This window comes from Urocitellus parryii, chromosome Y (genome assembly GCF_045843805.1).
Source record: "Urocitellus parryii isolate mUroPar1 chromosome Y, mUroPar1.hap1, whole genome shotgun sequence".
NCBI lineage: Eukaryota > Metazoa > Chordata > Mammalia > Rodentia > Sciuridae > Urocitellus > Urocitellus parryii.
In genome coordinates this window covers 239,698-262,868 of record NC_135548.1, presented here as the reverse complement: position 1 = coordinate 262,868, position 23,171 = coordinate 239,698, and the positions used below count along the sequence as shown (strand labels likewise).

General features: G+C 56.5%; 1 protein-coding gene across 1 annotated transcript in view; it reads left to right on the top strand.

Annotated features, from left to right (window-relative positions):
- The window catches only part of Dhrsx (dehydrogenase/reductase X-linked), a 32,669-nt gene that overhangs the window by 8,134 nt on the left and 1,364 nt on the right, over window positions 1–23,171 (top strand). Inside the window, exons 2-5 of the mRNA XM_077794224.1 lie at window positions 3,871–3,978; window positions 4,994–5,062; window positions 19,324–19,425; window positions 20,395–20,602. Of these exons, the coding sequence (XP_077650350.1) occupies window positions 3,871–3,978; window positions 4,994–5,062; window positions 19,324–19,425; window positions 20,395–20,602 (487 nt within the window). The remainder of the gene's footprint in view (window positions 1–3,870; window positions 3,979–4,993; window positions 5,063–19,323; window positions 19,426–20,394; window positions 20,603–23,171) is intronic.

Below are 23,171 nucleotides of genomic sequence, written 5' to 3'. Positions count from 1 at the left end.
AAAAAAAAAAAAAATTAAAAATAAAACTTAATATATATATTTATTTTTTTTTTTCGGAAGGAATTGGCTTACGGGAAGGGTCCCCCGGCGGCGCCCAGCTCCTTGTGCAAGTTGGGAGCACCCAGGGTGCCGGGCTGGGCGGGGCCGGGTTAGGGACAGGCTCAGGTGGACAGCGGGGGGGGGCACTTTATGTATCTCGCGACAATGTCGGGATTTTGCGCTTCTTGCCGGTTTCTCCTTGCCTTGCTGGAAGCTCCGACCTTGGATTCTGCTCAATAAACCAGAGACGCAAAGCCGTCGCTGCTCCTGGGCTCCTCTGCTGCGCGTACGTGCGTCCGTCCCCGGGACCCTCGGGTCTGCCCACAGGCTGGCCTCGGGGTCGCTGGCCTTAAAGGACACCTGAACTGGCCACTCACAGCTCAGGTCTCGCCTTGGGTCTTGCAGCTTCGAGTTCAGATGGTTTTTTTTTTTTTGCGTTTTTCTTTTCTCTTTCTCTCTTTGGCGCCAGATACCCAAGGGACCCCGGTGGGTGCAGTCGCCCAAGGAGGCCCCAAACAGGGGGACCTCATGTGGGCTCCGGTCACTTGTTGATGCCCGGAGATTTACTTAGGAAATCTGGACGTGGTGGATCCACGCCTATAATCCCAGCAGCTTGGGAGGCTGAGGCAGGAGGATCGCCAGTTGGAGGCCAGCCTCTGCACAAGCAAGACTCTAGGCAGCTTAGCAACAACTGTTTCTAAAACTGAGATATAAAAAGGGCTGGGGACGTCGTGGCTCGGTGGTTAAATGTCCCTGGGTCCAATCCCTGGTGCCAAAAAAAACCCAGGTGACTGTAGGTAGAGGCTTGGGGACACAGGTTGGGGGGACTCAAGGCTGCACCAGGGATCCAGAGGAAGCTCTTCCCCCTTCCTTTCCCCCTGTTAGTTCTTCTATTTTGCACCAAATCGATCCGGCCCCGACGGGACTGTGACAGGAGACTCTTAGGGAGCCCTGCAGCTCTCAAAAAAAAAAAAAAAAAAAAAAAAAGTCATTTAAGTATTTTTTTTTTTCTAGCATTTTTCTGGGTAGTTCTCAGTTGTCACTTGCAAATTCCGACCTGCCCTGTGCCCTGCCAAGGGACGCGGGAAAAAAAAATAAAATAAAACCAACCACACATCAAGCAACCGGAAGCAGCCAGTAGCTGGCAAAGGCATGTGGTGGTGCGGGCCTCCGGGACCTCAGACTCTTCTTTCTCCTGCACATGCGCAGAGCCCGCCGCGGGCAGCTGCAAGACCCACAGCTCCTGCCGGCGGAGCGGAGCGTCCAGGGGCCTCAGGGGGCTTTTGAGCGAGGCTGGTGGGGGTCAGGAGGCCTGCTGGGGGTCAGCGGCTGGACTCTGGCTGCAGAGGTCAGAGAACTCTGCAAACCCTGCGCCTGGGCCTGCGCCCCCCTCCTGCTTTCTTTGTGTCTCAGAAGCAGCTGCTTAAAGGACCTGTCCCCAGGGACTTTGTGCATGGACACAGGACACAGGACACAGGACGGACGTCTGGGCTGTGCATTCCCTGCGGGTTCCTGCCCTGAGATGTTGCTATTGGGATTTTTCTTTCTTTCTTTCTTTTGATGGAAACGTGGCAAACCGTTCACAGGGGTCTCTGGGGGTCCCTCAGGCCTGGGTTGCGTGTCCAGCGCTGAGGTCAGCAGATACACCGAGGCATCCAACAGATACAGAGCCACCAACGGCGACCCTTATTATTATTATTATTATTTATTTCGAAAAATGGGGTTTCTAAGTTGCAGAGGCTGGCCTCCAACTTGCCGTCCTCCTGCCTCAGCCTCCAGACCCCTGGGATGACACAGAAGGCCGGCTGCACACCGTGTCCCCCGTCGGTGTTTTCCTTGCACACCCGGGGGACTGTTTGTTCCTTTTCTGCTCCTTTGCACGCGGGGAGGTGGATACAGAGACCTCTTTTCCCACACAAGGAGGGAGGCGGGAGGGCAGCAGGTGGGCGGAGCCTCCCCGGTGCCCGGAATTCGCCCAGGTCGAGGCTGGCCTCCAGGAAGGCATGAGGTCAGCCCCCCACCTGAGCCACTGGCCCCAGGGGCGTGACCTCAGCGGGTTCTAAACTTCGCAGGGGACGTGCCCGGGCTTCCCCGCCAGCTGAGGGGGGCCGTGGGTGCGTGTCTTGTCTGTCCAGTTGCACGGTTGCCTCCAGCGCCAATGTAGCCCTGGGGGTCATTTTGCACACGGTCCTGGGGACGGGGGGCGGGCGGGCAGAGGCTGCAGACTGAAGTCCCCGGACGCCAGCTGCACGTTGGGCTGGGGGAGGTGGCCAGGGCTGGCCCCTCTGATCTCCCTGGACAGGAGCCGACATCTGGGAGATGTCGGGATTAAGCCAAGATTAAAGGCGGGGAAAGGCGCCTGAGGCTTTAGCCCCGGGGGACAATGTGACGGAATCTGCCAGGAGGCCCGGGGAGGGTGCCGCTGCCCAGTGGCTCTCCAGGCCTGGCGCGCCCTGCTTAGGGACCTGCGAGTCCCCGCGCCCCGTGTCCGGCTTTGACCTGTGCGCCCCTCCCCCATCCCATCCCCCGGTTCCCATCAGGGAGGTCTGAGCTGCCCCCGGGGGGGGGGGACACTGCGGGTGCAGGGAGTGTCACTGGGGTCACACACGGTGGACCCCCGCCCGGGCGCACGCGGGGGGAATACAGTCGGCGCTCTGCGGTGCACGTTCTGCACTCGCGGATGCGCTCATTCGCCGGCCACAAGCAGCAAAAGGAGAGTCACCCCCCCCCGCCCCTCCGCGCGAGACCCGGGGTCCTCGTCCCCGAAGCAGCGTCCCAGGTCCCCTGGGCAAGAAGAGCGCCGTGACGTCAATCCTGCTGCATATTACGTCATGTTACGTCATGCGCACATTTGCCAAACCTGCCCCCCGATGCGGATGGCACCCCAGACGCCACCCCGTGATCGCACTGAGGGTCTCCCATGACCCACTTCACCCCATGGTAGAGATTCTCCTATGCAAATGTCGCGCCTTGGTATCGATGACAATGACTCCCTGTGACATACCGTCTGCCCAAAGGGTACCTTTCTATAAACCGTGTTAAATAGGACACGGTGACCCGCCATATGCCAATGCTGCACCTTCATACTGACTCTGTGGACGGTCACATCGGGACTGTATGCAGATGGTGCATCTTTATGGTGAGGGCTCGCCGGCGCCCGAGTCCCACCCTGCTCTGACCCCGTTTCGTGGCCTCGTCGACTGATTGGGTGAGGCCCACCCAACTCCCAGAGGGCCAGCCGATTTCCTCCGAGGACCGGCATGCTCAGGACGGGGACAAAGTGGGGACCCGTGGCTTCCCCGTGGATCCCGGTCCTGGGGGGTGGGCGGCTGGGTGCTCCGGGGCGTGGACAATGAAGGGTTGTGGCTGCCCACGGTCGGGTTTCCGAGTGTCACCGCGGCAGCTGGAGGGGTGTGGATGTCACCAAGCAGGTGTTTTTCAAAACCAAGAGCCATGACGTGTGCGTGTCTGGAGGACCCCCTGAAGCCACTGGAGTCACATAACCAGAGCCTCCACCCCAGACTCTGGAGTCCGAGCACTGTGCCTCCCCCGGAGGCCACGACCAGCCTCCTATGCCCTCGTCTTTTGGCCACCGTGGGTGACCCTCTCTGAACCCCCTCGTCTTCCGGGGACATTTTTGGTGACGATTTCCATTGAGAGACAGGCTCTGGCCAAGTTGCTCAGAGCCTCGCTGAGTGGCTGAGGCTGGCCTCCACCTTGCCATCCTCCGGCCTCAGCCTCCCCAGCACCTGGGATGACAGGTGGATGCTACCCTCCCGGCTTGGACGCTGTTTTTTAAACCTCATTTTTTTTTTTCTGCTTCCTCCTCAGTTTTCTGCCGGCAGCCGGACCGCGTGGCCATCGTGACGGGAGGCACGGATGGCATCGGTTACGCCACCGCCAAGTACCTGGCCAGGCTGGGCATGCACGTCATCATAGGTGATCCTTTATGACCGCTTCTCTTGTCCCCGGGGAGGGGACTCCAGGTTTCTCTTGTAGGTGGCCATTTCCAGGTGGACCCAACGGTCAGGCAGAGCCAACCCTGGGAAGTGGACATTCAGGGACGTGGGGATGTACATTCTGCTTCAGGGTCTCGCCAAGTTGCCTGAAGCCTCGCTCGGTTGCTGAGGCTGGCCTCCAACTTGCCATCCTCCTGCCTCAGCCTCCCAAGCTGCTGGGATGAGTGGTGTGCACCCGCCTAACTTTTTTTTTTTCTTTTTAACGTCTGCCATCTCGTTACTGTGACACAGTCTCGGGACATCCCGCCCGTTGGCTTTCCGTACTTCGCTTATTTCACTTAGCGGAAGGCCCTCCGGATCCTCCCGTGCTGCTGAGAAATGACGGAGCAAAACGTCCCTTTGCATGGCTGTATAGTATTCCACCCACAAACCACCTGTGTCCTTTCCGTGGTCCATAGGCACCGAGGTCACTGGCTTCTGCACCTTGCTGAAATGCATATGGCGGAGCCCATGTCCCTCCCGCACGCTGATCCGTTTGGGTTGGATGCCCCGTGAGGAGATGGGTAGCTCCCATGGTCCACCTACCCTAAATGTGTCGAGGAAGCTCCCGAAGCAGCAGACACATCCTGCGCAGTCAAAGGACCTGGGATCCCGTGGCCGGGGCTCCCGCGTCTCAGTGGTGATGGAGACGGAACTGTGAGCAAACACCTGAGGCCCGCAGCTTAGAGAGAGGAAAGGTTCGGGTCAGCTCCTGGAGGCCGAGGTTTCCCTTCAGACGATTCTGGCTGGTGTCCAGGGCCACCTTGCCCCTTTGAAGGCCCCCAAGAGGTTTTGGTCACCTGTCCCTCAAAGCTCCCCCGTCAGCTCCGACTCGTTTCTCACCTCGTATCGTCCCAGGGACTCTGGAGGCTGAGGCAGGAGGATGGCAAGTTGGAGGCCATGTCACTCACAGTTTGCATGTTTTTTAAATTTTTTTCTTTCCTTTTCCCTTGTAGCTGGGAACAATGATGCCAAAGCCCAAGAAGTCATCCGCGAGATCAGAGAAGAGACCCTGAACAGCAAAGGTCAGGCTCTCTCGCTTCCTTCCGCCTTATTGTGAATCAGAGAGAACATTCAGCCTTTGGTTTTTTTTTTTTGGGGGGGGGGATTGGCTTATGTCACCGAGCATGAGAGTGTCCAGCTCCTTCCGTTTACCTACAAACGCCATCACTTCATTCCTCTTCACGGCTGAGTAATATTCCACTTACTATACGTACCACAGTTTCTTTATCCACTTTTGTGTTGAAGGGCTCCGGGGTTGGGGCTGTAGCTTAGCTACTGTGAATCGAGCTGCTGCGAACACGGATGTGTGTGGCCATGTCCCTGGACGGTGCCCATTTTAAGTCCTCATGGTATAACCTGAGGAGTGCGAGAACTTGATCAAATGGTGGTGGACAGTGTTCTGGGTGGACGTGTGTGCAAGCCGTTGCACAAGCCGAGTCCTCGATCTTGAGGACTGGCGCTTCCGCGGCCCCCTCTGTGAGGTGGCCGGCCACTGGCCAGGGCCCTGAATGACCCTCCCCAGCCAGCGTCTCGGTGAGTCCCTGGGAGGTCCCTCGAGCACCTCCCGTCCACAGTGGGTCGCACCATCCTTGTTGAGACGCTGGACGGGGGTTGGGGGACGCTGCGGTCATTTCTCAGGTTTGCTCTGAGTGAAAGGAGCCGGCCCTGGGCTCCCCGTAAGCTGGACATGGGTCAAGGGTGGGAACGGTATTACAGAGTCTCTTTACGGGCTGCAGAGATGGGGTTTTTGAGGATCCGTTTGATGATTTTCTCATTGGCCTCACGGGGCTGGGAGGGGGCCCCTGTGGGTTCCGGGGGCTTAGAGGAGGGTTCGCTGGTGGACCTTGGGGGGACTCCCAGGCAGGACGGCTCTGGGAACGCGGTGGGGAGATGCTGTCTGTCACCGCAGGCAGGAAGGGTCTTGCTGTGCACTGTTGATAGAGCTCTAGTGTCCACCTGCTGCCCGCCTCCAGCAGTGACTGCACGCAGTTAGCGTCCACCTATCAGAGAGAGGACACTCAGCCTTTGGTTTCTGGGGGGACCGGGTTATTTCCGTGAGCAGGATATTCCCCAGGTCCACCCATTTACCTGCAAATGCCACCATTGCATTCTTCTTCATGACTAAGTAATATTCCATCGTGTATGTGCGGGATTCCAGTGCCTTCTTCTTCCTCCCCGACTTCCTGTCCACAAGGGAATGATCTCCTGCACCCCATCCTCCCCACCGCAATGATCCTCAAGAGCCATGGCTCCGAGGAACTTTGAAATCTCCAAAACCGAGAGCTGCCTTCAACCCTTTCTCTTTTGTTCGTCAATCACCCGAGGTCGGGGTTCCGCTAGTGGAAAGTGGACGGGCGCACGTCGCGTTGGCACGTCACCAGGTGGTTTCATCAGTGACCTGGAGAGGCTTTAAGATTGCACACAGGGAGGCGCTCTCCAGTCTGTTAGAAGGAGACCTCGGAGACCTTATCGAGGTACAAGGTGGCACGTGGCCAAGGGGACTTGCTTCCGTCAGCCTTTTGATCACGGGGACCAAAAGACCCAGCAAGAAGAATGAAGAGGAAGAAAAGTCTGTTCTGGTCACAGCTTTAGAAAGGTCTCAGTCCATAAATGGCCGACTCCATGGCTCTGGCCCAAGGGGAGCAGAACAAGATGGCGGCAGGGCCTGGAGGAGGAGAGCAGCTCAGGACAGGGCACCAGGGAGCAGAGAGAGCTCTGCCCACCAGGGACAGGACAGAGACCCCCAAGGCACAGCCCAGGGACCCCCTCCTCCAGCCATACCCCACCTGCTGCAGCCACCACCCAGTGAGTCCATCCAAGTGGATTCATCCACTATTAGTCTACACCTCTCCTAACCCAATCATTTCACAAGATGGCGGCAGGGCCTGGAGGAGGAGAGCAGCTCAGGGCAGGGCACCAGGGAGCAGAGAGAGCTCTGCCCACCAGGGACAGGACAGAGACCCCAAAGGCCCAGCCCAGAAACCCCCTCCTCCAGCCACACCCCACCTGCTGCAGTCACCACTCAGGGAGTCCATCCAAGTGGATTAATCCACTATTAGGTTGCACCAGGGAGCAGAGAGAGCTCTGCTCACCAGGGACAGGACAGAGACCCCCAAGGCACAGCTCAGGGACCCCCTCCTCCAGCCACACCCCACCTGCCTACAGTTATCAATTAATCCATTTAAGTGGATTAATCCACTTATTAAGCTACAGCTCTCATGATCTTGACTTTTGGGGAGCTACCTCCTAATCCAAACCATGACACTGTCTTCTTTCTCTCTCTCCATCCTGGGGCAGGGCTTTTCCTCTTGATTAAAAATTTCACTCTGAAAGACGGTGGAAGGAGATGGACACCATCAGCCCTCGGTGCCCGCGTGACCGCCCGTACGGTGCGAGGCTACCTCGGGGACAACTGTAGACATGTAAAGTTGATGTTTTTTCAGTCTATTTTTAAATTTTTTTTATTATGATGATGATGATTCTAATTATTGGGATTGAATCCAGGGGTGCTCTACCACTGAGCTACACCCCCATCCATTTTTATTTTCAGACAGAGTCTGGCGAAGTGGCTGAGGCTGGCCTCACGCCTGCCGTCCTCCTTCCTCAGCCTCCCAGGTTGCTGGGATCCCACCATATCCAGCTTCACTCTTTTCTTCATTGGACTCAGTGGACTGCACCCATTTTTAACATACTATTATTTCTCTATTTTTTTGTATTTTGTCTCTTTTTTTTCTCCTGGGCTCCCAGATGACTCCCCCCCCCGCCCTTTTCGGGAAGTTATTCGAACAGCGGGCAGGGAGTGAAACGTGCCATGGCTGCCCGCTCCACTGTCTGTGACCAGTTATGATCCATTTTGTGTTGCTATCACAAAATACCTGAGGCCGGGTGAAGTAGAAAGAAAAAAGGTAGACCCCCAGGATTCTGATGGTTGGAAGGCCATAACGGCATTCCTCGGGCTGTGGTAAGGGCCACCCAGCTGTGTTACAATATGGCGGAGAAGGAGGACGGTAACCACCCACATTCAGGAGGTACTAGGAGTGTGGTGCACGGCACAGCCTCCCTGGACAGCAACCCACTCTCATGAGACCTAATTCCGTCATAGTGGACGGACACCGTCCCCTTGGGACACCATTAATCCCACCTCTTCGAGGTCCCACCACCTCAATCCCGTTAATCTTCCAGCAAACTATCTTCAAACCACCGTCCTGTCCGACAAGTCTCTGGGCGCCATCCATTCCCTGGCGCCATTTTGAAACCGACCCAAGTTGAGAACCCGGCAGCTGGGCACCTCCAGGACCCTCATTCCGGTGACCACACGTGCAAGCCGTGGCCGACCTGGAGGGCAGTGACCAGCTCAAGAGATTTAGGGCTTTAGGAGCCATCAAGGGAGCTAAGAATAGAATCGTACCGAAAGCCACCAAATCGCCAACCCCCCTGCCGCGGTCTCCATGAGTCCATCTAATCCTCCATCGAGGTTCAGGAGGGCAACCGACTGTCTCCCTAGAGCCACGGACGTTAGGTCGTTGGTGGCTGCAGAAAAAGACACTCGGCTCTGTAGGGATTTCACAGACGTGATTATGTCACAAAGTCCCCGGGGATTTAGGCGGTGGCTTCGTGCACTCTGGTCCTTTTGTGCCGAGAAGGAAAATCCCACGGAATTTAGGGCTTCGTCATCGTCTTACCGAGGCACGAGGATCTGCTTAGTCACAGAGCCTGAGAGATAAGTCCCCGGACCAGCGCTCTCGGGGATGAGACCCAAAGGGGTCACCAGACAAGCACCGTCACGTTTCCGGGAAGGGGGACAGCTCGTCCTTTTCGATGGCTTTTCTCCTCGGGGTTTGGAACAAGGAGGACTCACGCTACGTGCCCCCAGCACTGGGTCCCCGCTATGGTTGGCATTTTGGGTGTCCTCCAAAGAGCTCCCGGGTTAGGCAGCCCAGGAGAGCTCAGAGGTGACATGACTGGACGGTGAGAGCTGTCCCCTCCTCAGTGCGTTTGATGGGTTCAGAATTCGAAGGCACAACTGGGAGAAGGTGGAGACCAGAGGCCGGTGGGTCGTAGTTGGAGGAAGTAGGTCGCTGGGAACATGCTCTGAGGGACTATATCTTGTCCCTGGCTTTTTGGGAGACTATACCATGTCCCTGGCTTCTCCCTGTCCCCTCTTTCTGTCCCCCCTGGTCTTTCCGGCTACCAAGAGCTGAGCAAAGTTCTCGTCATGTGTCTTGGGTACAATGACACGAAGCTGACTGGTGCATGAGACCCACCGATGGGGCTGGGTGGTGGGTTGGCGTGATTCATGAGCTGCAGACGTGATGATCCATGGGCCCGTGCTGGCATCCTGAAGAGATGGAGCCCCGGGGAGGTGATTAGGGCCTTTTGTCACCCTCTGTGGTCATTCCCTACCACGATGCCATCTGCCATGTGGTGGTGTAGCCAGTAGGTCCCCACCAGAGGTGAGTGGGTGCTCAGGGACCTTCAGAACGATGAGCTAAGAACCCTTTTTCCCTTAGGAGCACTCGTCTTCAGGTATTGTGTGATAGCAACACAAAACAGACAAATGGATCCACTGGATGACGTTCTCTTGGACGAGACGCTGGGGTGACAAGATACTCGGGTGGCAATTTCCCTTCCTTCTGATGATCTTCTCTAGTATCTTGTCACCCTGTCCTTCACAGAGAGTTCCTTGTCTTCATTCGATGTCATGACAGCCCTGATGTAACTCAGCTCCGCCATTTTGATGGTACTGATAGGGCTCTTGGGTCCACCCATTCTATGAGAATTATCAACACCGTTCCTCCTAATTCTGGTTAAAAATGTTAACAAGTGGAAGTATTTCGAGGTATTTGGGGCCACATTCCACTGTAAGGCTGTGTGCCCAAATGATCCAAGCATGGGGTGGCTGCCATCTTGGATCCCGTTACTCAAAGGATGCGAGTGGTGTTTTTTCCCCCGCTACAAGTTTTGTGGTGTCTGCTGCTCCCTCCGTCGACAGGGGCAGCCACAGGCTCAGCCTCGCTAGCTGTCAAGGCACCTGCTAGGAGCGGGAAGATATTTCCAGGAACGGATACCGCAGAGCGAGCGTCCCTGTGTCCTCGTCAAAGCAGATCAGGAAGGGTGACCAGCCTTGGCTCGAGTCGCGTGGTGTGCTTGAGTGCTCACGGAACCTCCTCTGATTTCTCCTGTTCTGTTAGACTCTATTTTATCTTGTTAGCAACACTCAACAGGAAAAAAAAAATCAGGCTCACCACACGGGTAACCTAGGAGTGGTGTGCGGAGGGTCTTTAAAATTCTCCATCTTGCTTAACTGAGCACCTATTTATCACCTGGCCTCTCTCCTCCTGGTCTCTGACGACTATGGTTCTGCTTCTGTGAGTTTGATTGTTTCAGATCATCCATGTTAGGGTGTAGAGACGAGGTGTCCCCTCAGAGTTCACATGTGAGAGCATGCAAGAAAGCTCACAGGTGAAATGAGTGGGTTAGGAGAGGTGTAGACTCATAGTGGATTAATCCACTTGGATGGACTCACTGGGTGTAGACTCATAGTGGATTAATCCACTTGGATGGACTCACTGGGTGGTCACTGTAGGCAGGTGGGAGTGGCTGGAGGAGGGGTCCCTGGGCTGTACCTTTGAGGTCTCTGTCCTGTCCCTGGTGAGCAGAGCTCTCTCTGCTTCCTGGTGCAACCTCATAGTGGATTAATCCACTTGGATGGACTCACTGGGTGGTGACGGCAGTAGGTGGGGTGTGGCTGGAGGAGGGGGTCCCTGGGCTGTGCCTTGGGGGTCTCGGTCCTGTCCCTGGTGAGCAGAGCTCTCTCTGCTCCCTGGTGCCCTGTCCTGAGCTGCTCTCCTCCTCCAGGCCCTGCCGCCATTTTGTTCTGCCTCGCCTTGGGCCAGAGCCAGGGAGTCGGCCACCAGGGACTGAGCCTTGGACACCAGGAGCCCCAGATCAATTTCTCCTCCTCCTCTAAATGCTCATGTGTGAGACGGTACAGGAACATTCAGAGGTGAAATGATTGGGTTGTGACAGGTGTAGACTCATAGTGGATTAATCCACTTGAATGGACTCACTGGGTGGTGACTGCAGCAGGTGGGGTCTGGCTGGAGGAGGGGGTCCCTGGGCTGTGCCTTTGGGGTCTCTGTCCTGTCCCTGGTGAGCAGAGCTCTCTCTGCTCCCTGGTGTAACCTAATAGTGGATTAATCCACTTGGATGGACTCACTGGGTGGTGACTGCAGCAGGTGGAGTGGGGCTGGAGGAGGGGGTCCCTGGGCTGTGCCTTGGGGGTCTCTGTCCTGTCCCTGGTGAGCAGAGCTCTCTCTGCTCCCTGGTGCCCTGTCCTGAGCTGCTCTCCTCCTCCTCCAGGCCCTGCCGCCATCTTGTTCTGCTCCCCTTGGGCCAGAGCCATGGAGTCGGCCACCAGGGACTGGACCTCTGAATCCACGAGCCCCAGATAAACTTCAATCGTCTTCCCCTGGGTATTCTCACCCCCTTGTCTTTATCCACTCATCCAGTGATGGACACTGGCTGACCGTCCGTCCATACCCTGGCCATTTGCAATACCGCAGCCGTGGACTGGGGACTACAGATGCGTCTTCGTCGTTGGATTTCGTGTCCTTGGGAGAGATACCCAAATATCTTGATTTTTCTGGGTGCAGCTGGAAGTGTTTGAGAGCCTGGTGACAGCGCCCTGTTCTCTTCCCCGCTCTGAGACGTCCCTGCAGATGACACCTTTCCCGTCGGCTCCCCTCTCCTAACACCTCGCTGCGTGAGAATGTACCTGCGAGGGCTCTTGCTTTTCTCTCCTCGCGAGGGGGGAGGAAATAATACCGCGGCTGACATCTGGCCCCTTTCTCGCGCTGGATTCCCATCTGGGCTGTGCCTCTCCCCACACAACATCTGCCGGCTCCTTTTTTTAAAAAATTAAGGAGGTCCTCCGCCTGCCATTTTCCTGAGGCTGCCTCCACTTTTTTCAGGGAACGGAAATGAATAGACAGACCCGCCCATCCCCAGCGGGCGTCACGACTCAAGGGACTGACCCCACGTGGAACCAGATGGTGGGCGACATTGCCCTTGCGTGCAGGTCAGCTCCTCCCCCAGCTCCGTGTCCACTTCCAGGACCTGAGAGCCAAGCCCCCCAGGAGGCCCATTCCCCAGCCTTCTGATGACCTTCCCTCCGTCTTTTCTGGGTGGACCTGGATTGGGTTCCACGCCTGATATTGGGCTTGGCATTGGTGGGTCCCTCTGTCCACCTCCCGTTGCTATAATGAGATACCCGAGACCCCTTCACGGGTAGAGAAAATGGTTTTTTTTAGCTCGAAGTTCACGAATGTCCAGAGCAGGACACTGGATGCCGTTTTGCTCCGCTGAGCACCCCTTGGTGCCTCTGCTCACGGCAGGGGTCTCACAGGGACCCGAATAATCCCTTCCCACCCCCCCATCACCTGCATGATCCAGCCACCGTCTACACAGCCTGTGCCCAAAGCTGACCTGCACCAGAGCAGGGGCATGTCCAGCAGGTGCGACTCCGAGATCCTTCAGCTGCGGGGACTGGTGGGGACACTCGCTCCCTTGGAGAAGCTGGGGAAGCAGGAGGGGTCACCCATTGACCAGAGCAACGGTCCACGAGGACAGAGGACCCCATGGGCAGCTCACGGTCCACCTGGGGTCAGGAGCTGCCCTGGAACCCGTGATGTGCAACAGAGACGTTGGTACTGAGCCAACGCTGTGTGACTCTGTCTGCCCCCGGGAAGGAGTGACAAGGGGGTTAGACTTGGGGGTGGACGTCCTTCAGGATGACTTAGGCTGAGGGTGACCAGCAGCTGGAGGAGGTCACCAGAAGAGGACGGAGGGACTTGTGCGATTTCAGGGAGACGCTTTGACAGCAGTTGCCAGACAGCGGGCGGCTTAGGCGGGACAACCGGGTGGTGGAAAAGTCACCCGTTTGCCCACAAGATGGTGGGCGCCCACCGAGGACCCGGAGGACATGCGATGGATCCTCGATGGCTCCTTCTGTCCCTTACGCAGAGGGACTGGACAACTGTCCACTCTGCAGAAGGCAAAGGACGGTCCCATCCCAGGAGGATCCACTCTTCCCAGTCACCTCCCTCTGACCCAACGTCCTAAGGGTCAGCGATGTCAGGAAGTGAGGGTTTTGCAGAAAGATGTTCCAGGGAAGCAGGGTCCGTGGGCATGGGTCACTGTCCCCCAGAGGGACAGAATGGGTAAAGGTGTGTGTCTATGGAAAGACGTGGGCTCGTGGGATGGTCCCAGTGGGAAGCCCTCCATCTGCCGGGCGGCCATCAGGATGGACACGGGGAGGGGCTGATCTGACCCATGGAGCCCCAGGGCCTGCTGGAAGGCAGAGTCCCTTCTGGGTCCAGCCAGGGCATCCATGAGTTCCCAGGGAAGGACGTGAACGGCTCCTGTGCTTCTCAGCTGCTGAGTGGACCTGGGAGCTATTTTTGTGCTCGGGGACATGGAAGGAAGGCCACCCTGTACCCAAAGGCAGAGAGGAGCCAGCCAGATGGGCTCGCCGGTCAGCGCCCGCCACGGTGACCTCCCGCCCAGGAGCTACAAATAGAAGCAGCCCTGGGACCTCCGGTGAAGGTCCAGGGTGACGACGGCCCCCGGTAAAGGGGACTCCGAGATGCCGTTGTGGGTTGTGCTTTGACGACACAGTGAGGTGACCGGGCAAGGCTCTGACCCAACGGGTCATTAAGCTCCTGCTTAGAGTCTGAGCTTTCTCATCTTGGATGCGGGCCCTGAGCCACCTCTGGTCACCACGCCGTCACGTTGGAGGATGGTGACGGTCTAAGGAATCCGTGCTGGACCTGCTTGACCATGGTGGGACCTCGGGTGGGAATCTCACGTGGAGGATGGGCTCCTCCTGGGTCAGGGGCCCCTCGTGCCATGGCCGTGTCCTCCCCAGGGACAGAGGAGGGGACACAGACCCAGAGGAGGACCCCGTGGAGACGGAGGCAGAGACTGCAGTGAGGGGCCACCCGCCCAGGGCCACCTGGAGCCCAGGAGCTGGAGAGGCAGGAGGAGCCCCCTGGAGCCCTGGAGGGAGCTGGACACCATGGTAGGAGGCGGGTCCTGTCCACCTCTGGACCCAGGACCTGGTGAGGAGGGAGCTGTGTCCAGTCGTCGCAGATCTGATGCTGGTTCTCCCCAAACTCCATTCCACGTGAATCCCCAGACCTCGGCCCAGGACCTGGTTTGAGGTGGGGAGTGGCCGCCCACCCACTGTCCACCATGAGTCCATCTTTTCCATGGACCCCGAAGCACAAGTATCCCCCAGACCCGGGATGAAACCCTCCCACCCCTGAGCTGCCGGGATCCTCTCGTCCTTGGGGGTCGGTGTCCCAGGGGTGACCATGACGGTTCTCGGGGACCCACGCAGACCCACAGGAGGGTCACTGCTCTCCCGCGGAGCTGACCCCTCACTTCCTTAGCCTCGTCTTCAGATTTTTGTTGTTTTGTTCTTGTTGTTCTCCGCGTCACTTCGTCCTTCATGTTTACTGAGAAGAACTCGGGTGTTTGGTTGGGAGAGTCACGCGTCACATCCCGACCCGATGGGGACACTTTGCGCGTCTGTCACCTCTCGCGCTTCACCATCGCGGTGGGGAAGGAACGTGCCACCGTCTCTCAGCCAGCTCTTTTGAACTCTGTGCAAGGACGCGGATCCGGGACGATGCAGCTGGCGTCCTGAGTTAAACCTGTGCCTCTGTGAAGTCACCTTTGAGATCTGTGTCCCCTCCTCTGTCCCTGGGGAGGACATGGCCATGGCATGAGGGCCCCCTGACCCAGGAGGAGCCCATCTCAGGACCCTCCACTAGTGACCTCTGCAGAGACCCTGTGTCCACACCAGGTCCCACTCACAGGTGCTGGGGTCCAGCTGTGGACAGCACCCGCCCCTTACCCTGGTGTCCAGGCGCTGAGAACCAGCCGTCACTGGACACTGGAGCGTAGGTGTGGGTGGAGGGATGGGCGAACCAGACCCAGGGAGGTGCCCACCTGTCATGCCGGCCCCTCGGGAGGCTGAGGCAGGAGGATGGCAAGTGGGAGGCCAGCCTCGACCACTTACCAACCTAGTGAGATCCTGCGTCAAAATAAGATATAAAAAGGGCTGGGGACGGGGGCTCTGTGGTGAAGTCCCCTCTGGGTTCCGTTCCTAGCCAGGTGACACCTCCAAGTGGCATGTGGTCACCAGGGCTCTGCGTCCAGAAATGGATGAATCCATTCACGTTGTGACAAGTTCACGGACGGACGGCCCCTCCCAGAACAGACTTTGCCATAAATAGGGGCAGGACCCAGGCTGCGGAGTTTGGTGACAGCCTCCAAAGACTGACAAAGAGGCCACGGGGAAGAGCAGATGGTCCCAGGGAGGCGGTGAGTTCTCCAGTTCCCAGGGTGCCGTGAGAATATTTAAGATCCTGGGAGATTTAGGGTGTTTCGTTATCCTCTCCATATTGGAAAAGTCCAGCGTCATCAGGAGATGGCGTCCGTCTGGACCTATTCCGGAAGTTTACATAAGGAGAGGAAGTAGACAGGGATCCAAAGGGAAATTCCCGAGTAGCTGGGATGACAGGCAGCACCACCGCGCCCAGCTGGTACTCAGTCTTTGAATGGACCTGGGAGGGAGCCGCCATATGCATTACGTAGTACTGAGTCTTTGAATGGACCTGGGAGAGAGCCGCCATATGCATTACGTAGTACCGAGTCTTTGAATGGATCTGGGATGGAGCCACCAGATGCATTACGTAGTACTGAGTCTTTGAATGGGCCTGGATGGTGCCGCCATATGCATTAAGTAGTACTGAGTCTTTGAATGGACCTGGGATGGAGCCGCCATATGTAAGTAGTACTGAGTCTTTGAATGGGCCTAGGATGGAGCCACCATATGCATTGAATGGTACTGAGTCTTTGAATGGACCTGGGATGGAGCCACCATATATATGCATTAAGTAGTACTGAGTCTTTGAATGGGCCTGGGATGGAGCTGCCATATGCATTAAGTAGTACTGAGTCTTTGAATGGGCCTGGGATGGAGCCACCATATGCATTAAGTAGTACTGAGTTTGAAAGGACCTGATGGAGATGCCATATGCATTAAGTAGTACCGAGTCTTTGAGTGGATCTGGGATGGAGCCACCATATGCATTACATAGTACTGAGTCTTTGAATGGACCTGGGATGGAGCCGCCATATGCATTTCGTAGTACTGAGTCTTTGAATGAACCTGGATGGAGCCGCCATATGCATTATGTAGTACTGAGTCTTTGAATGAACCTGGATGGAGCCGCCATATGCATTGAATGATACTGAGTCTTTAAATGGATCTGGGATGGAGCCGCCATATGCATTAAGTAGTACTGAGACTTTGAGTGGATCTGGGATGGAGCCGCCATATGCATTATGTAGTACTGAGTCTTTGGATCTGGGATGGAGCCGCCATATGCATTAAGTAGTACTGAGACTTTGAGTGGATCTGGGATGGAGCCGCCATATGCATTAAGTAGTACTGAGTCTTTGAATGGACCTGGGATGGAGCCGCCATATGCATTATGTAGTACTGAGTCTTTGAATGGACCTGGGATGGAGCCGCCATATGCATTGAATGGACCTGGATGGAGCCGCCATATGCATTGAATGGTACTCAGTCTTTGGACGTGCGATGGAGCCGCCATATGCATTAACTGGTACTGAATTTTTGTATGCATGAAGTAGTACTGGATAGAGCCGCCATATGCATTGAATAACACTCTTTGAATGGAAAAGAAAAGACCATGAAAAGACACGGAGAATGTTCCAGAATGTCGTCCCAATCGAGCAAGAGAACATTCTCCTGGCGTCGTCCTCTGTGTTTAAACAGGTGGCGGGTTCCCTGGGCCTCACCCTGGCTCTGACGTGCCCCATCCGCCCCTCACTGACGGCGGGTTCTGTTCGAGCTGCGTGACCACTGCCCTTTCTCTGGATGAAGTTCTTCTCCCCCCGCAAAGACTTGTCTTCCCCCGAGAGTTTCTGGACGGTGCTTGGGGTTCACGTTGATGTCCTTCCTCCTGGACGCTCTTGTGTGCTGTGGACCCAGAGTCCAGCTGTTCATCCACTGGACCTGGACGTCCTTTCGAGCACCTCCCGGTCAGGATTCCTGTCCGGTCCTCAGCTGTCCCTGTATTTCTTGAGATGGTGATTGACATCCTTACCACCTAGACTTGTGAAGTACGCAGGTTGGGCACAAGCCACCAGGTCCTCTCCATCCGACAGACGGACCCCTAGGCCACGTCCAGAGACATGGATCTGGCCTCAGGGCTCTCTTAAACAGCTCTGGCCTCTATTTCAGCCTCCACTCTTGCTCGGACTCTTGCAGTGGACTCCTCTGTGGGCTCTTAGCCCTTGGCTGCTCGCATCCTACTTTTCAGATACTCAGAGTGACCTCGGTGTTATTCCTCCGCCCGGGGAGTCTGTTAGGGAACCGGGCGCTCGGCCCTTACCGCTGCCTTGGATTTCTTTTTCTGTTTTGGGGGGTATTGGGGATTGAACCCAGGGGTGCTTAACCACCGAGCCACATCCTCAGCCCTTTTTATTTTTTATTGGGACACAGGGTCTCATTGAGTTGCTTAGGGCCTTGCTAAGTTGCAGAGGCTGGCCTCCAACTTGCGATCCTCCTGCCTCAGCCTCCAGAGCTGCTGGGATGACAGGCAGGCACCACCGCACCCGGCTGCCCCTCCTTTCTTACGACCCTGATTTTTGTACTGGTTTTCCATCACGACGATGCCAACTCTTTTTTATTTCCCTAATTTTTTTTTTCATATATTAAGTAGATTTTTTTGAAAAATGCATGCAGACTTGGCAAAAGCCATCAATCAGCTCAAGGTCTTTGTGTCCGGGTTTGAACCCGTGAGCGGGATTCTCCGTTCTAACGCAAAACCTGAAGGAATTTGCTAGACGCGGTGGGCACCCCGCTCCCTCTCCTGAATGCCAGTCTTTCTTATTAATTTTTTTGCTAATTCTCGTATGCCTGTGGGTCTGATTAGAACCCGTTTCTTTGATTAGATTTTTGGGCTAATCAGTATTTTCTCAGGAAAAAAAAAAATATTCTTTCCTGGAGATTTTCACAGGTTTTTTTTTTTTTTTTTTTTTTTTTTTTAAAAAACGTATTTAGCCTAGCGGCAATAACCACCGGGAAAGTGTCATTATAGAACGTTCTTCTTGGGGGTCCTCTTTCCGATTTGTACATTTGCATTTTTAGCCTCATTAATATATGATGCAAAACCCCCTCCAGCCCTCCCTTACCCCTGTCCCTTCCTGGGCACCCTGACACACAGGTCACCCTGTCACTCCCGGCTGCAGAGCTGGACGTGAGTTTTCTCCACCTGGAAGGTGGCTCCGGCCACTCTGGCTGGGTATAAAACTCGGCCCCGGGGAAACACTGTTGCCACAGGTTGAAAATCCAGTCACTTTGCCCTCTGGAGGCCGCACGCGTGGGTCCACGGATCCTTCTATCCCCAGCTCTAGAGACCTGCAAAGTGGCGCGCGTGCCCTGTGTCCTGCGTCTCCACGGGTCTCTCGAAAATGGCTCCTGTCCCTAGAGCATGCTTCCCGGGGACCTGTCCCCGACCCTGTTGCTTGTCTTGAAGGCAAAAGTTGGTCGAAAGTAACGTGCATCAGCGAATCTGCGTGTGATGTCCTTTTTGCAATAAGAAATGCCCTGGGAGATGCCTTAGCGGGTTCCGTGTCTTCCCAGACGGGACCGACGGGTGCAGAGCTCTCTACGCTGAGTGTGGAGAATCTCTTGCATGTGATGTGACCCTCCCGGAGACATCAGCGTTAATTTTCGGTTTTCCCTTAAACTTCTCCCAAATAGGAGGCCATTCCCTGCCTCCCCCCTCCCCAGGCCTGAGACTCTTCTCTTGGGGTCCACTCAGAACCCAGTCTCCTCTTCTTTCGTCTCCCAATTTAGAGACCTAAATCGTCCCTTGGCATCTGTCCCCGCCGATTGGTCCCCCATCCTCCTGGGGGTACCCAAATCCTCGCATGCTCACGTCCTGGGCAGAAAATGGTGCAGTCCACAACCCGTCAATCACAGGCAAACCCACCTCTCTCTCCCACGCTCAGGAAGAGGGTGTCCCTCGCTGGGGGTCACCTTGGGACATGGCTGTCTCACTGTTCCTGACTTTTCCTGACCCAGGGCTGATTCCCAACGGGAGAGAGGCCCCCACCTGTCTGGAAATGAGCCTGGTGCGCAGGCGGGCGGTAACCCCGTGTCTCTGTTCCCCTCCAGTCGAGTTTTTCTACTGTGACCTGGGCTCCATGATGTCCATCCGGCAGTTCGTGCACAAGTTCAAGATGAGGAACGTCCCGCTGCACGTCCTGGTGAACAACGGTAAGTCGCGTCCAGGTGGACACGGCGGATGCTGACGTGATGGCCGGCACCTCCCAGTGGGAGCAGGAGGGTTTCCCCGAGGCTGGCTGCCTGTTGGACGCCAGGGCTCTGTGGTCCCCAATGTCCTTTGCAGCCCCAGCGCCAGGTGTGCTGGATGTTTAGACGCGTCCCCTTGGGCTGTGGTGGCTGGGGACCCACTAGGAGTTGGATCCCAAATCTCATGACATCCTAACGATGCTGCTGTGGGGCCAGCCCTGTGAGGTCCCCAGATGCCCACGGGTGGCTCTCTCTTGGGTTCTGCAGACCTGGCCCCACAGTGAGGCCTGGGGACCTCCATCTGTTGCTTAGGACCTTGCTAAGTTGCTGAGGCTGGCCTCCAACTTGCCATCCTCCTGCCTCAGCCTCCAGCACTTGGAAGTCAACTTCTAAGACCTCCCAGAACCCAGATTTTTTTTTCTACTTTGAGTCTTTTCAATGCCTCCAGGAAACAATCGAACGTTGGCAAACACTAAACAGATCACACGGGAGCTGGGGTCTCCTTTGGGTGGCATTTTAAAAATCGACCCCTGTTTTCTCTTCCCGGCTCTGCTGGATGCGGACGGGTCAGTTCGCTTGGTCATTTATCAAATGCCAGAATCATGCATCGTGCACCTCACCGAGAACCGGCTCTGTATTTATCGTCTGTTCAGCAAAGGCCACTCGGGAGGCTGAGGCAGGAGGATAGCAATTTGGAGGCCGGCCTCAGCAACTAAGCAACTCTGCGAGACGCTGTCTCTAAATAAAAATAAAAAGGGCTGGGGACGTGGCCCAGAGGGTCAGCACCCCTGGGTTCCATCCCCAAATCCCCCAAAGCAAAAAGTGTCCCTTGTTCCCAACCCACACACGAAGGCACAGACTTCGTGGCTAGTCCCCGGCATCCAAGGGCCACTCGGTCCATCTGACTGTCCCCCGGAATCCTTGTCCCCCCAGCCGGCGTGATGATGGTCCCCCAGCGGCAGACCAAGGACGGGTTCGAGGAGCACTTGGGGGTCAACTACCTGGGCCACTTCCTGCTGACCAACCTCCTGCTGGACACACTGAAAGACTCGGGCTCCCCGGGCTGCTGTGCCAGGGTGGTCACCGTGTCCTCGGCCACCCATTACGTTGGGGAGCTCAACCTGGATGACCTTCAGGGCAGGTGGGTTCCGCCTGGTCAGTGGCTGCACCGAGCAGGGCCTTGCTGGGCTGCGCCGGGCTGCGTCATGGGCCTCTCTGGGCTGGTTCCTGTGCTCGGATGCAGGCAGCGTGGGTGGGGGGCGTGGCTGTGCCGGGCGGAGGGACATTGTGCTCCTTCTCCTCCTCCCCGCCAGGGGGAGGTCTGGGACGCACGCACACGCAGCAGGTGCCGTGGCCACACCTGGCGTCCCAGCGGCTCCGGAGGCTGAGGCAGGAGGATCCCAAGTTGGAGGCCAGCCTCAGCGATTTAGCGAGGCCCTAAGCAACCTGGAGACAGAACCTATCTAGTTGGAGGAAGGATCCTTGTCCCCCTGGGTCCCCGGACCTGGTCTGCGTCAGGGTCACAGAAGTCCCCCCTTCAGGGTCCCCTGGCCCCTCTCAGGGACATGACTTCCCGCCTGCATGTCCCCTGCAGGTCACAGGTGGTGTGTGAGGACGGTGGTGGAGGCTGTGCCCGGAGGCCAGGCAGGGCTGCAGGTCCAGGGCTTCTGGGAAGGAAGCTGTGGGGACAGCACCGGGGGCCATTGATAGACTTGTCCCCTGGACCTCGTGTCCACCATCTGCACCCGTCTGTCCCCCCTCAGGGCTTCAAAGTGACTTTTTCCAAGGCCCTGAACGGGGCTCCCTGGGATTCCAAACCTGATCCTGAGGCTGCGTCTGCTGCAGGCGGTTGATTGACAGCTGGGCAGAGTGGGCGGGCCTTGGGTCTGAGCCTGGGGGCGGGGCCTCCCGTCGGTCCCGCCTCCTCCTGGGGCTTCACTGGCCCTGCTCCTGGGGACCTGCGCCTCCTCCTCCTCCTCTCCCTTCCCCCTTGTGATCTGATCCTGCTCCTCCCAGACCCCCCCCCCGGGGGACTGTCTCCTGGAATTAATTGTCCCCTTGGGTCCTTGTCTCCAAGACAGCACCGCGATGTGGCATTTGCAAACCTTCCCACCGTGACAAATCCACATAATTGCAGAGCCCGTCCCTCTCCCCGGCACCAACCTGCCTTTTATGATTCACTTTCTGCTTTTTAAAGGATCCAGGAACCGTCCCCCGTCGCCCCCAGCCAACCCTGTGATTTAGAGCCAGTGGCTTGAGATGATATGGAAATGACCCCAGCAGCTGGAGGGCCTGTCCCCCCTGCCACGCCCCCCAGCATGTGTCCTGTGTCCTGGGGGCTTTTTGTCCCCACCAGGAGAATGATTGGAGACCTTCCTGGGACCCGGGAGGTCCTTGCTGCCCTATTTCTCTGAATTGCACAGTCTGCAACCCTAACCACCCTCCACCTCATCCTCCCGAATCATTTATGCTGAGATGGGATTTTTCCCTTTTTAGCACCAGCCCCGTGGCCATCCTCATGGCCCTTTGCTGACCAGTCTCCGGCTGTCTCTAAGGCAGGGGACCGGCAAGTTATTTTCCATCAGGAATCCAACGGAGCCCAGGCTACACCTCAGATCGGGCCGGTGGATTTGCCCTGAAATGGATTCATGTCCTGATGACACCCCCCCCCCCCGTTGCCTTTCTTGCTGTCCTTGGGCTTCAGCACTAGAATCCACTTGCATGGATTAATCCACTTGAATGGATTAACTGGGTAGTCATTGCAGATCGGAGGGCGTGGCTGCAGGACGTGGGTCACTTTGGGGTCCATATTTTGTCTTTGTTGAGCAGGGCCCTCTCTGAGGCTGGTTCCCCAACGTGGTGGTGTTGGGAGGTGGGGGACCCTTTAGGAGGCGGAGCCTAGTGAGAGGAAGTTAGGTCTTTGGGGGCGTGGCTTTGAAGAGAATTCTGGGACCCCAGACTCTTCTTCTCTCTCTCTGTTTTTACTTCCTGAGCACCGTGAATTGAGTCCTGTGTCCACCTCCCTTTGTCCCTCAGTATAAGCCCAACCCAGAGGGCCGAGGGATTTTGGCTGAAACCATGAACCAGCATCAATAAACCTTCCCTCCTTGTACATGGTCTCAGGGATTTTTGTCACAGCGTCGGATCGCTGACCCATACCGTGACTAAATGGCACATTTTAACCCAAGACCATCTCGGATTTCCACGTGGGCACACCCAATCAAATCCGCTCCAGTTTCAAATCCAGACGGACATGCACAGGCCCAGCTGACCTCTCCTATGTGCAGAGGACAGAGCCAAGGTCCTGGGGCTTAATGACACCTGACAAATGTCTCCAAATGACTACTTGTTTTTTTTTTTTAGGGCCAGGGATTGAACCCAGGGGCACATCACCCCTGAACCCCATCCCCAGCCTATTTTGCATTTTATTTAGAGACAGGGTCTCCCTGAGTTGCTTAGCAACTTCCTAAATGGCTGAGGCTGGCCTCCACCTTGCAATCCTCCTGCCTCAGCCTCCCAAGCCGCTGGGAGGACAGGCCTGCTGCCACCGCGCCCGGCTTCTGTAAATGATGAGGAAACGGGGTTTCTCAGGCTTTCCCTCCAGGACTGGGAAGCCGGGATGGCTGAGCGGTAGTAGTTGCTGCAAAAACCTCATCTTGAGGTTGTTGGTCGATTGCAAAAAAAAAAAAAAAATGATAATTCTAATGATA